Raw genomic sequence first — 15406 nt, 5'->3', positions numbered from 1 at the left:
CAAAATATTCTTTAACTACATAAATATTAAGAAGCTAAAAAATGATAATGTTGGCCCCTTAAAAATAGTCTGGGTGAAATGGTGGAGGAGGATGAGGAAAAAGCCAATATGCTAAATGACTTTTTTTCGACAGTGTTTACACAAGAAAATCCCATGACGGATAACATGATCAGGGATAAAAATTGTCCATTAAATGTCACCTGCTTAACCCAGCAGGAAGTACGGCGGCGTCTAAAAATCACTAAAATTGACAAATCCCCGGGCCCGGATGGGATACACCCCCGAGTACTGCAGGAATTAAGCACAGTCATAGATAGACCATTATTTTTAATCTTTAAAGATTCCATAATAGCAGGGTCTGTACCACAGGACTGGCGTATAGCAAATGTGGTGCCAATATTCAAAAAGGGGACAAAAACTGAACTTGGAAATTATAGGCCAGTGAGTTTAACTTCAACTGTGGGTAAAATCCTGGAGGGTTTTCTAAGAGATACTATACTGGAGTATCTGGAGAAGAATAAACTTATGACCCAATATCAACATGGGTTAACAAGGGACCGTTCCTGTCAGACTAATCTGATAAGCTTTTATGAAGAGGTAAGTTCCGGACTGGACCAAGGGAATGCAGTGGACGTGGTGTACATGGACTTTTCAAAAGCTTTTGATACGGTGCCACACAAAAGGTTGATACATAAAATGAGAACAATGGGGATAGGGGAAAATATGTGTAGGTGGGTTAAGAGCTGGCTCAAGGATAGGAAAACAAAGGGTGGTTATTAATGGAGCACACTCGGACTGGGTCACAGTTAGCAGTGGGGTACCTCAGGGGTCAGTTTTGGGCCCGCTTCTTTTTAACATTTTTATTAATGACCTTGTAGGTGGCATAGAGAGTAGAATTTCAATATCTGCAGATGACACTAAACTCTGCAGGGTAATCAATACAGAGGAGGACAATTTTATATTACAGGAGGATTTATGTAAACTAGAAGCTTGGGCTGATAAATGGCAAATGAGCTTTAATGGGGATAAATGTAAGGTCATGCACTTGGGTAGAACGAACAAGATGTATAATTATGTGCTTAATTGTAAAACACTGGGCAAAACAGTCACTGAAAAAGACCTGGGTGTATGGGTGGACGACAAACTCACATTTAGTGGCCAGTGTCAGGCAGCTGCTGCAAAGGCAAATAAAATAATGGGATGCATTAAAAGAGGCATAGATGCTCATGAGGAGAACATAATTTTACCTCTATATAAGTCACTAGTGCGACCACACTTAGAATTCTGTGTACAGTTCTGGTCTCCGGTGTATAAGAAAGACATAGCAGAACTGGAGCGGGTGCAGAGAAGAGCGACCAAGGTTATTAGGGAACTGGGGGGTCTGCAATACCAAGACAGGTTATTACACTTGGGGTTATTTAGTTTGGAGAATCGAAGGCTTAGGGGTGATCTTATTACGATGTATAAATATATGCGGGGACAATACCAAGACCTTTCTAATGATCTTTTTACTCTTAGACCTGTGACGGGGACAAGGGGGCATCCTCTACGTCTGGAGGAAAGAAGGTTTAAGCATAATCACAGACGCGGATTCTTTACTGTACGAGCAGTGAGACTATGGAACTTTCTGCCATATGATGTTGTAATGAGTGATTCCCTACTAAAATTTAAGAGGGGACTGGATGCCTTTCTTGAAAAGTATAATATTACAGGGTATATACACTAGTTTCCTTAGTGTTGCGTTGATCCAGGGAGCTAGTCTGATTGCCGTATGTGGAGTCGGGAAGGAATTTTTTTCCCCAATGTGAAGCTTACTGTTTGCCACATGGGTTTTTTTTGCCTTCCTCTGGATCAACATGTTAGGGCAAGTTAGGATAGGATATGGGTTGAACTAGATGGACTTAAAGTCTCCCTTCAACCTTAATTACTATGTTACTATGTTACATAGGAGTCTTGCATAGAGTAAACCCTCGTCCTCATCATGGAGCATTATTTCAGATCAGGCACCCAGGGGCCGATCTTCACCAGAGCTGTTCTAGCATCCAGGATGTCACCACATACAGCATTATCCAAGCCACAAACCACAGACATAAGTGGCTGGAGCCGCTGCCCTCCTAGATAGAAGGCACTTTTGCAAAAATCCCTACATTCAGTACAACACATGAAGAACGCACTGGTTACCATACAAATATATATGCCGCAGGTTATGTTTGCCCATGCAAATTTTGGCACAGATTCCTCACCTATACATTAGCCTGACCCTTTTCTCTGAAGAAGTACAGATGTTAAAGTAAACCGCTGAGTACGATTAGTTCATTGAAGTCTTTTCATTAGTCTGGCTGCAATTAAAGCCGCAGCCGCATTTGTAAATCTTAATGTTTGGCGCCGCAGCTGCTCACTGAGACTATTTGCTTCCAGTCACACTATAAAAAAAAGATAGGGAAACATAAGTCCTTGATCTGTCTCAAGTAAAGCATCATACTACTGGGTGCAGTAGCTCTCTTTTATGTAGGCGATAATATATGTGTAGTCACTTTTATGTAGGCGATAATATATGTGTAGTCAGTGTTGGACTTTGTTGGAAAAGGCCCACCAGTAAGGCCATATACACACATCCAGAATTTGGTGAGTTTTATACCCCAGTATTTGTAAGCCAAAACCAGGAGTGGGTGATAAATACAGAAGTGGTGCAAATGTTTCTATTATGCTTTTCCTCTGACCGTTCCACTCCTGGTTTTGGCTTACAAATACTGTGGGAAAAAATTCACCAAATACTGAATGTGCGCATGTGGCCTAACATTGATTTTTGGGGCCCCATGCAAAAATAACCTGAGCCTAGTACTCAAATTTACTTTTGCTTCTATGTAATGTATCTAACTTGTTTAATTAATGATTGAAATATACTTTTTTCAGCAAATTGTAAATCAAATGTCATAGCACATTATCGCTCCTTGACAGGAGCCTACCAGAAGATTGTCCTGTTCTCCTATCGGCCAGTCCGAGCCTGATCACACTGTTCACTCTGTCATCCAGTATATAATGGAAATCTGAAGTGTCATGGTTCATTCACATGTCCGTTTTTTCACGCATAGCGGTTGTACTCAGTTTAGCTTATGGAGTAGTACACACGTCCATTATTTTTTCTGCGAACAAGTGGTCAACACAAAATCACAGAGATATACCTAATAATCCCCGATCCTTTAGTTTCTCCCAAGAGACCAAAAAAATGGTAGAACAGCTTACTTCTCTCTCCCCACTGAAAAAGCAAGCATAATCAGCGGAGCTGAGCGTGCATGTGTATGGAGGTGCCGAGAGAGACAGCTGATCTGACAGCTAGCTATTGACCAGACACAATCATCCTAAAGGGTAGAAAAACCTGGCAGCTTTATTTCATAAACAGCGCCACCCCTGACCATAGTAGTGCATGGCATTGCAGCTTAGCCTCTTTGAGGTGAATGTAGGTGAACTATAATACCATGTACAACCCGTGGTCAGGGGTGGCGTTATTTCTTGAAATAAAGCATTAATATTATTCTAATCCTGGATAAACCCTCTACTACCATACAGAACACGGCATCATAATCTAATGGGTCTATGTCTTATAGTTTGGTCCACAAATAATTTAAGTGGCAAGACAATGTCACCTCCAAATATTGATGTGTTGACTTTTAGGACCCATTGCTATGTCAGAATCTGGGCTCCCGTAGATAGTATAGTGCAGCGTTATTATTCTATTCATGAACCAGGAGACTCATTATGAAAAATGTTTTAAATCCCTACCAGTCGTGGAAATGTTCTCTGGCCAAAAAAAACTATAGCCACCGAATCATCATTTGAATTTTTTCTTTTCAATCACTTTTCTTTTTTGTCTTTGTTGCCATTTTTGTGCACAATTTTTCTAAACCGCACTCGTGAACTTTGCACAAAAAACAAGTCTTTATTCTTGTCTGTAACCTTTTCTAATCTTTTTTTAAAAATAAAAAAGCCACAAAAAGGTACAAAACTTGAGTCAAAATAACAGGCGTACATAAAATAACTCCAGGAGGTGGATGGACTACTGAAAAGACTTTTTGAAAAGTCCCAAATGATCAATTAGTGATGAACGCAAAAAAGCTAAATACACTTTAAAAATGACAAATTAAAAGGAAAAAAACAGGTGAAAAGCGCCAAAAAACCCACACATAAATACAATCATAAATCGGGCCCTATATATTTTAGCATGCTGACGAAAATACAAATTGACTTTTGATTAGTAAAATACCAGTTACAAAGACACCATGCATGAAAATGACCGATTTGGTTATTGGCTTTTTGCCACTGCCTGGGTCATTGGGGCACATTTATCGCTGACTCCCTGATGTGTCCGTGCCGATCCCATTTTTACTGAAGATGTTACATGTATCCCTGTGACTACATCCTGGTGGTTACCATAGTTACACTCCTGAACCATTCACAAAACAGTGTCTGACCCTTCCTGGGCAACACTGACAAATGCAGAGATACAATGTACCACGTTAATTCACGTGTAAAAAAGAAGTATGCAATTCACACGTTTTTAATGTGCACTGACACATATTCCATGACCCTGGCCTTCTGCACTTCTCTCTGTATGTACTGTACAGTGTGTGTGTGTGTGTGTGTGTGTGTGTGTGTGTGTGTGTGTGTATGTATGTATGTATGTATATATATATATATATATATATATATATATATATATATATATATATATATATATATATATATATATATATATATACACACACACATATAAAGTTGTTAAAGCTTGACAAAGGATTTTATATCCAAAACGTTGCCACATCACTCGGCAATAAAGTCCACTTTTTTTGCAGTTTTTTTGTACTGTTTCTCCTTTTTTCAACTTGTTATTGGAGCCATTTTGTATGCTGGCTGGGGAAGAGTGCACACTGTTGAGGTACTTAATGTTGCTGTTCCAATTTTTGAAATATTTATATATACATATATAACGTGTGTAAGAGTAAATGTTTATTTCTATACAATAATAGATGCTAAAAACAAACTTAAAATAATAATTATGAGATTCATGTCAGTGCGATACCACCATTGGCCAACAGAGGGCAGTGTAAGACTTTGTATTGATGATGGATAAGCAGGGAGAGGATGCAGTCCCCAGTACCCACCATCCACCTTCACTCTGCTTTCTTCCTGGCTCTGCCAGTGTTTGTCTCCGTTCTCCTCCCTCCATTATTCTATATTTTTTCTTTTTTTCAGCTGCTGGACCTGCTTCTACCACACACACATTTTTCCTTCTTTGAGTGTAAGGTATAAAATAACAAGCAGGTCACAGAGCGGCTCCTATCATGCAGGCGGTCAGACACAATGTACTAAGAGTGTGCTTACAGGCCCAGCAATAGCAACCGCAGACTATAATAAAGAGAATCCAAAGATCTGGAGCATAGAAAGATGCATTATACAATGCTCATATAGATACAATTTAGTAACCCAAGACCCTGAGAGAATCTAAGCAATACATATGTGTATGAAAGAGACACAAGAGTGTGTATGGACGTGAGAAAACACAATGGGGCACACGTTACATGGCCATAAAGAAGAACGGAACATGGCGGAATAATTTATTAAATCTACCACACAGGAGAAAGAATAGAGAGGTAATGTACAGGTAACACTAACATGTAAGAACATGAAGATAAAGGTAAGATGCTGGAACAAAGGTAACACACATGAACATACCGATAAATAAAATATGTAGGTACAATATCAGAAACATAACATGTAAGGACATAAACATTGTCATATAATGAATTGTATGGGAATATAGTAACATACACACATCAACACACGACATGATAATAGGAAAAAGATAGGACAAAAGAACAGAAATGTCACCACATAAGCCATGAACGAAAAACAACAATGGAACATACACACAAATGTAACACACAAGAAGATACAAATGTAACACACAAGAACAGACACAATTTAACACACAAGATACACAAAAATATAACACACAAGAACATAGATACAAATGTAACACACAAGTACACACGCACAAATGTAACACATAACACATACGAATGTAACACACACATGCACAAATGTAGCACAAAAACACATACAAATGTAACACACAAGAACAAATGTAACACACAAGAACACATGCACAAATGTAACACACAAGAACTCAAGCTCAAATGTAACACACAAGAACACACCCACAAATGTAACACACAAATACACATACAAATGTAACACACAAGAATACACCCACAAAAGTAATACGCAAGAAGATGCACACAAATATAACACACAAGAACATATATACAAATGTAACACACAAGTACACACGCACAAATATAACACACAAGATCATAGATACAAATGTAACACACAAGTACACACGCACAAATGTAACACATAAGAACACATACAAATGTAACACACAAGAACACATGCACAAATGTAGCACACAAGAACACATACAAATGTAACACACAAGAACACACGCACAAATGTAACACATGATAACATAAATAAGACACAGGAATATACAAGTAGCCTATAAAAAAGATCTAGCACACAGGAATTTAAACATAACTGTAACACACAGGAATAAAAACAGAAATGTAAAACACAATAACATAAATGTAAAAATAGCCTAAAAGAACATACACATAAATGTAATGCACAGGAACATAAACACAAATGTAACGCTGGAACAATAACATCCATGTAAAACATAAGAGTATAATTGTAACATATAGTGACAGACATGAGAGGACACACACAACATACAATGTGCAACATTTTGTAGCATTCCCAATAGAAAGCAATATGTTACACTCAGGTCACAGCTACTTTGCAGCCTCTGCCACAGATTTTGTCAAAAAATGTCAGCAGTAAGGCTGGAGTCACACTAACCTGCGCAAAATACGGTCAGTATTTTACATGCGTAATACGGATGACAGACCCCTAAACAATGCTCCGTATGTCATCCGTAATCAAGGTGTGGTCGCGTATTTTGCGCATGTCAGCATCCGTATGTAATCCGTATGGCATCCGTATGGCGAGATTTTCTCGCAGGCTTGCAAAATGGACATATAATGGAGTCCTATGACAGTTTTAATAAAGAAATGAAAGAATAGATGTAGACACATAGAATGCATATATATATATATATATATATATATATATATATATATATTCTATGTGTCTATATCTATTCTTTCATTTCTTTATTAAACCTGTCAGTGTGAGTTTACTGTATAGCGCACTGAATTGCCGGCTTTGCTAAAAGACACCAGGTGCGTATTTCTCGCAAGTCACACGTGTGTTCCGTGTGTAATCCGTATTTTTTGCGCACCCATAGACTTGCATTGGCGTATTACGGGTGTAGTACGCTGACAATCGCAGCATGCTGCGAGTGGCACGGAGCGTAGAATACGGATGAGAAATATACGGCTGGTGCGAGGGACCCCATAGAGAATCATTGGTCCGTGTCTAATGCGTGCTTTTTGCGCCTCTCACGCACCCGTATTCCTCGCCAGTGTGACTCCGGCCTAATAGTCTGCTCTATTTTGTCTGGTAAAATGGCGGCCTCATTATAGAAACCAGATGGACCCCATTATAGTCAATGGGGCTGGTTGAGTGCCACTGGGATCCATCATGTCAAGGATCTTTTGTTTTTCTTCATTTAAGTTGTAGAAGAACAACAGCAAAAAATGATTGGAGATGTGACCAGAGCCTTAGCCGTATACACAGAAATTGCCAATATGTTACCAAGTCGTAGAATAATGTGGTCATAACTGACAACAATTATAATAGTAACATAGTGACATAGTATTTAGTGTTGAAGGGAGTCTATCTAGTTCAACATAACCGATGCACACAACGCAGGATATAGAAACCATCGCTGTCATTTTACCAATTTAACACGTGACATATAGAGGCTTAATATATTACATTATTTTATTCTTCTATGTCTGGCTTGATCGTAATATTCCAGTTACGGCTGAAGTCATCTGTTTTAAATTACAGTTTTGTTTTAAAGTTCTATTACATATGATGCAATAATCTATGTATTAACCCTTTACATGATCTGATAGTCAGGGGCATGCACACATATATAATACATATATAACTACACCGCACCCAGCCAGCATCTCACATCACTTTAGATATAAATATATAGTACACAAATTACATATATTTCACATTTAGAGATTTAGAGTGCACACAGCATCTCACATAATGATTATATGGAATTGCAGATATGGTTTGTAATATATATATACAGTATATATATATATATATATATATATATATATATATATATACACATATACACACAAACAGAAATGCAGCTCTATTTTGTAGAACGCTAAGTGCACAAATAACAGAGATGTACGATAGCGCCCAGTGAGTATATCCCTTATTATGCAGTATATTCCTACTGCTGGCCATTTGCTGGTATTCCTACATGCACCACTTATAATTAATGATTTATATAGCTGCTGGGTTTTATTTATTGTATCATTGTTTATTTTAGATATTTGTAAAGGACTCAGAAATACATGGCTCATTCTGTGCAGGTTGGTATGTATCTCTGACCTTCTCTTTACTGATACACTTTATTATGGCACACGCGCACATTATGTCAGCTCTGTACGGTATCTCCATGTAGCACAGCGCAGTGTCAAAGTATGCATCATTGTGAGGACCCGATTCATGATCTGGATCATTTTATAAACTGGTTATAGTAAAATATATACAACTTACCACTAAGGGTAGAGACCCTCCTTTGGTATTCCAGATAAACTTGCAGTTCTGTGTAGAAACAAGGGCCAAACTATCAACATTACATAATTACTAGATGGGAATAAATGATGTTTACTGTTTATTAACATGATTTAAAAAAAGATAAGTTTTGCATTAGTAATACAACTAATTTATGCAATCTTTGAGAACTCAATCATGCAAATCTAGCAAATAGATTGGGTCATGCAAAATGATTTTTCAACATGGCACTGGTATAGGATTCCTTCTAAACTTCCCCTGTCATTACTGCAGCTTTGGGGGTAAAACCAAGTGTCTTAGCCATGCTCGAAAAATATGATCGACAGCTGCAACACATGCAGGGATTGTGTGTTTGTTAGGCATGTGTTGTGGCTGTTAAACAGTCGAGAGACATGCAGTTGCGGTAATCATATTTTTCGAGCACACCGAAGACACTCGGTAGCACCGGAGCATGGCGGATAACAGCTTATCCCAGCACTTTCGCTCATCATTACTTTTAAAGGAGTTTCCCAATACTGGACATTAATTTTTTAAATGCTAAAATGCCCCAGATAAAAAAAAGTTACCGTAACATACTTGCCTACGAGACCAGTACCGATCCAGTGATGTTGGTGATGTGTCACTTGGTGGTCACGTGACTGCTGCAGCCCATCAGTGGCCGCTGATGGGCTGCAGCCTTCACACTTCCATTAGACATAACAGTTCCGAGATGGTGTAGGTCGGGGAGTTAAAATAAGAAAAACTTATCTGTGGCACTTTCGCATTTAAGAAGGGATTGATCAGTAGTGGACAGCCCCTTTAAGTATGGCGTTTCATATGCAACTCTTAAACTAGATTCACCAAATGCATTAAGGCTATGTGCACATGATGCGGATTTGTTCCATTTCCAGAGCAGTTTTTCTGAGTGGAAATGCACCCAAAACACAAAGGATTACTAAAGCAAGGTTAATCAATGTGAATCCAGAATTGGTGTGCACATGATGCAGAAAATTCCGTTCTTATTCGCGTTCTAGTTTCCGCAGCATGTCAATTCTTTTTGCGTATCTGCAGCGTTTTTCACCAATTGACTTCCATTGAGTCACTCAATTCTGCAACAAAAACGCAGGTGTAAAGAGGTTCGTGGATTCGCTGTGGATTTAGTGGGGATTTCATGCGGATTTGGTGCAACAAAAAGCAGCAGATTTTTGCAACATTTTCAGGCTTAAATAACAAAATTATACCTCGGTTCACTTTTGTAGCCTAACCTCTACCCCACAGAACAACTTTAGGCCTGTTTCACGCGTCCAGATAATTCCGGTACCGGGGCTATCCGTGCCCGTGTGGACACGTGGTACCTCCGTGTGGCACACGAGAGCCGCATCAGGACCACACGGACGGCACGAAGAAGCGCTACAGTAAGCGCTGTTCCCCAGCGTCTGGTGCTGACTGCGGCTGTGATTCTTCTCTCCTGCTCTGCCGGCAACAGCGAGCAGGAGAGAAAGAATGAATGAATGAAAACCCGACGTGGGGTCCCCCCTCTATTTGTGAACCAACCAGATGAAACTTACAGCTGGGGGCTGCAGCCCTCAGCTGTCAGCTTCATCAACGTTGGTTCTCAAGAATAGAGGGGTCCCCACGCTGTTTTTTTAATTATTTAAATAAATAATTTAAAAACCAGTGTGGGGTCCCCCTATTTTTGACAACCAACCTGACTAAAGCTGACAACTGAGGGCTGATATTCTAAGGCTGGTAAGGGGCCATTGATCTTCGCCCCCTACACCCTAAAAACAGCAGCCCCCAGCTGCCCAGAAAAGGCGCATCTATTAGATGCGCCTATTCTGGAGCTTTTCCTGGTTCTTCCCACTTGCCCTATAGCGGTGGCAAGTGGGGTAATAAGGGATTAATGCCACCTTTCTATTGTAAGGTGACATTAAGCCTGGATTAGTAATGGAGAGGTGTCAATAAGACACCTATCCATTGCTAATCCTATAGTAAATAAAGGGTTAAATAAACACACACAATAAGTATAAAATATTTTAATGAAAGAATACAACACACACATTGTTTAAATCTTTACTACACTGCTAATTCCTTTGTGAAGCCATTGTTCTCCTGTAAAAAAGTTTAATAATAAAGCAAAAATATACATTACCTGCCCGACACTCAGTCACATCTCATGGCATAAATCCATCTCAGGGGTTAATCCAATTACAGGCGAAGCGCTGCTAACACAGCCGCTCCCGACTGTAAACTACTGTAGAATGAATGGAAGCAGCCGGCGCATGCTCAGTAAGTAGCGGTGACGCCACAGCTCATCACTGAGTCTGCGCTCTGCTTCCATTCATTCCCCAGTCATTTCCAGTCGGGAGTAGCTGTGTTAGCAGTGCTCCGCCTGTAAACGTATTAACCCCCTGAGATGGATTTACGACGTGGGACGTGACTGAGCATCGGACAGGTAAAGTATATTGTTGCTTTATTATTTTAAACTTTGTTTACAAGAGAACAATGGCTTCGCAAAGGAATTAGCAGTGTAATAAAGATTTAAACAATGTGTGTGTTGTATTCTTTCATTAAAATACTTTGCTCTTATTGTGTGTGTGTTTATTTACTATAGGATTAGTAATGGATAAGTGTCTTATTGACACCTCTCCATTACTAATCCAGGCTTAATGTCACCTTACAATAGAAAAGGTGGCATTAACCCCTTATTACCCCCACTTGCCACCACTACAGGGCAAGTGGGAAGAACCAGGAAAAGCTCCAGAATAGGTGCATCCAATAGATGCGCCTTTTCTGGGCAGCTGGAGGCTGCTGTTTTTAGGGTGTAGGGGGCGAAGATCAATGGCCCCTTACCAGCCTTAGAATATCAGCCCTCAGTTGTCAGCTTTAGTCAGGTTGGTTATCAAAAATAGGGGGACCCCACGCCGGTTTTTAAATTATTTATTTAAATAATTGAAAAAAACAGCATGGGGACCCCTCTATTCTTGAGAACCAACCTTGATGAAGCAGACAGCTGCAGCCCTCAGCTGTAAGTTTCGTCTGGTTGGTTCATAAACAGAGGGGGACCCCACTTCGTGTTTTGATTCATTCTGCTCTCCTGCTTGCTGTTGCTGGCAGAGCAGGAGAGCAGAATGAAAGCCGCAGTCAGCACCAGCCACCGGGAACAGCGCTTAGGGTAGCACTTCTTCCTGGCGGCCGTCCGTGAGCACGAACGACAGTGTGAACTGTTCTCCTTGTGCAGCACGTGTTGCGGTCTGTGAAAACACGCTCACATGTACATAGACCCATTCATTTGAATGGGTCTACGTGTATCGGTGTCTCCGGTACGTGAGAAAACTGTCACTGCACGTACCGGAGACACTGACGTGTGAAAGAGGCCTTAGGGCTCATCCCCATTTGCGAGAAAAAAAGGTCCGTTTTCTGGATGGAAAAAACGGACCGATTCTATGCGAGTGTAATGCAATTTCAGTGTGATTTTTCCATATGACATGCGTATGACATCCGTATTCAATGCAATTTTAACATGAGGTTTTACATAGAGCAGTTCTCTCCATGTAAAAACTCATGTTAAAATAGCATTGTAAAAAACAAACTGTACACATCGTTTTAAAACAAAAGAATTTTCAAAACACAAAACACACACACACATATATATATATATATATATATATATATATATATATATATTTGAGAGAGACATAAATAGCAGAATAGCCGTTAATTCATTTGTCGGCTTTTACAAAATAATTGCAAAAGCCGACGAGATAGGAGACATGAATTAAATACAGTAAACCATTTTATTTAAGTTAGATTTTTATATGAACATATATACACAGAGTACATACATATATACTGTATATATACACATGTCAGTGACACACACACACACACGTGTGTATATATATATATATATATATATATATATATATATATGTGTGTTTCTCAATGACATATATATTCACCTATTCTATGTGTATACATGTAGTATATCTTTTGTATTAGAACATGTCAGTGTGATTTTACTGTATAGCCGCATATTAATTACCGGCTTATCTATCTATTATAAATACACATATATATATACACATATATATATGTGTGTGTGTGTCACTGACATGTATATATCTATGTATTCTATGTGTATATATCTATTCTATATATTCTATTCTAAGGGTATGTGGATTCTGCTGCGGATTTGGCCCTGCGGATCCACAGCAGTTTCTACTGCGTTGTACAGTACCATTATAATCTATGAAGGACAAAAAACGCAGTGCACATGCTGCAGATTTTTCCGCGCTGATTTGCTGCAGGTTCAAATCCGCAGCATGTCAATTCTTTGTGCGGATTCCGCAGCGGTTTCACACCTGCTCCATTGTAGAGGTGTGAAACCACAGGCTAATCCGCGCGGAAAAATCCACAGACCAATCCGCGACGTGTGCACATAGTCTAACATGTCAGTGTGATTATACAGTAGCCGGAGATGAATTGCCGGCTTTTTTTTGCGTTTTTTGCTCCACTTCTTCCGAGAGCCGTAACTTTTTTATTTTTTCCATCAATATGGCTGTGTGAGGACGAGTTGTACTTTTGAACTACACCATTGATTTTACCTTATAGTTTACAGGAAAACAGGAAAAAAAAAATCAAAGTGCGGTGAAATTGCACAAAAGTGCAATTCCACAATTAAACTATTTGGTTTTAGACTACCCTTTATCCCCCATTTTTCCAGCCTATATCTTTCATTTATTTCGTCAGATACTTCCGCCATAGGTTCTGATGGGGAGCATGCACACCATACATAACTGTAAGGGTAATATATTTAAAAATGTATCAACGGTTTTTCCCCATTATCAGTATACATGGTATAACAGACTGTATATGTATCCTTTATCCAACAGCTCCACATTCATCCACAACTGTCCATATATTTGATATCAATATAGTTCAAATAACTGCGCAATGTGGTTCAAACACTTTTATTCTAGTTCAGAATGCAGAATGCTAAATCTTGCGTGCATAGAGCAACACCATTTCATGCGGTGAGTGGGCATTATTGTACAAACAAATAGGAAGGTAATCTAGCGTGGGTATATAAGGACGGGTCAGGCAATGGGGCTGTAACTCTGATAAAGGACTGTGTCCTTCAAAATGCGTTGGTCGATTGACCCCATCGCGCACCCGTCCAGTAGTTCTCGTGACGTCATGTTACACCACGCCACTCGCTCACCTCACCACAGCCTTGGCGGCGCTTCCAGATGGAGCCCGCCATCAGCTCGCAAGTTTGTGCATCCGGGAGCATCACTAGAGTGGGAGGACGCTCCCCCAGCGTTCACCTCCCGGCACATGCATGTGCGGCAAGCCTAACCAATGGCGTGAAGTGTTACCAACAACCACCATTAATTTGATATACTACTTGCCCCTAACACCACTGTGGTGTTGGCATACTCAGACTACTTGCCCACTGCACCACTGGGGTGGTGGCATATTCAGTGTTCTTATACCATTTCCTTCCTTGTCACCCTTTTTAGCGCGGTGATCATATCATTTCTGGTAATTCCACAATTGTTTTTAACCATGTTCATTATATGGTAAAACTGACATGCCATTATGATTCTCCAGGTCATTACGAATTTGCAGATACCAAACATGTTTAGGTTCTTTTTTATTTAAGTGGTGAAAAAAAAATCCAAAGTTTGTAAGAAAAAAAATAGCACCATCTTCTGAGAGCCATAGCGTCTCTATATTTCATCATCTGGGGTTGGGTGATGGCTTATTTTTTGCGTAATGAGCTGACATTTTTATTGATAGCGTTTTGATGTAAATGATTTTTTTATCTCCTGTTATTGCATTTTATTGCAAAGTTGCGGTGACTGATTTTTTTTCTCGTTACACCATTTACTGATCAAATTAATTTACTTTATATTTTGACAGTTTGGACATTTATGAAAGCGGAGATACCAAATATATGTTTTTTTTATTGTTTTATTTTGAATGGGGCAAAAAGGGGGCGATTAGAACTTATATATTTTTTTTTAAATTTAATATTTTTTTAAACATTTTTTCGCTTCTTTTTACTGACTTCAATAGTCTCTTAGGAGACTTGAAGCTATGGTCGTCCGATTGTCTGTGTTACACATAGCACGGCTTCAGATAATGACGGCGAATCATTGTTCATAGATGTTGCTTGACGAACATTACGTTGTGGTTGAAATCGCCTATAGTGTCTTGTGTATTGGCCACATTTACATGCAATACAGTCCCGACTTCCTAATAATACAACAAAGGGAGTTTCAAGTTCTTCGCTACTTCCTTTTAGCAGACTGCAGACTGTAGTACAGAGTCCATAACATACTATAACCTGCAGTCTGCGATCAAGAAACCTCCTGCAGCTGAGCATTATAGTCAGTGTGATCTAATTGAAGCAATGGTGTTAATATTACAGCTCTGAATAAGCTCAGAGACTGGAAGTTCATCGTAAGCAGGCTCGGACTGTCCCATCGGAGAACAGGAGAATCCCCAGGTGGCCCCACTTATGTAAACAGTAGTTGGCACAGTAAACTTGATTTTCTATGAATGGACAATTACACCGCCTCATCATTGATTTAACAAACTACCCAGTTTATTATTAATTAGA

At 39.4% G+C, this 15406-nt stretch overlaps 1 protein-coding gene across 5 annotated transcripts in view; it reads right to left on the bottom strand.

Moving 5' to 3' along the window:
- The window catches only part of POU2F2 (POU class 2 homeobox 2), a 228529-nt gene that overhangs the window by 61089 nt on the left and 152034 nt on the right, over positions 1 to 15406 (bottom strand). For 3 of the 5 annotated variants that reach the window (XM_073570744.1, XM_073570743.1, XM_073570742.1), the window contains one exon: positions 8779 to 8826. The exons of the other annotated variants lie outside the window; for them this stretch is intronic. Coding sequence is in view for 1 of the 3 variants with exons in the window: in XM_073570742.1 (XP_073426843.1) it covers positions 8779 to 8826 (48 nt within the window). In the remaining 2 variants the exon portion in view is untranslated. The remainder of the gene's footprint in view (positions 1 to 8778; positions 8827 to 15406) is intronic. 5 annotated transcript variants of the gene reach the window in all.

This window comes from Dendrobates tinctorius, unplaced genomic scaffold, assembly GCF_039654945.1.
Source record: "Dendrobates tinctorius isolate UK_male_01 unplaced genomic scaffold, ASM3965494v1 ptg000028l, whole genome shotgun sequence".
NCBI classification, from domain to species: Eukaryota; Metazoa; Chordata; class Amphibia; order Anura; family Dendrobatidae; genus Dendrobates; species Dendrobates tinctorius.
The sequence above is the reverse complement of the archived record's forward strand: the minus strand, read 5'-3'. Positions and strand labels throughout refer to the sequence as shown.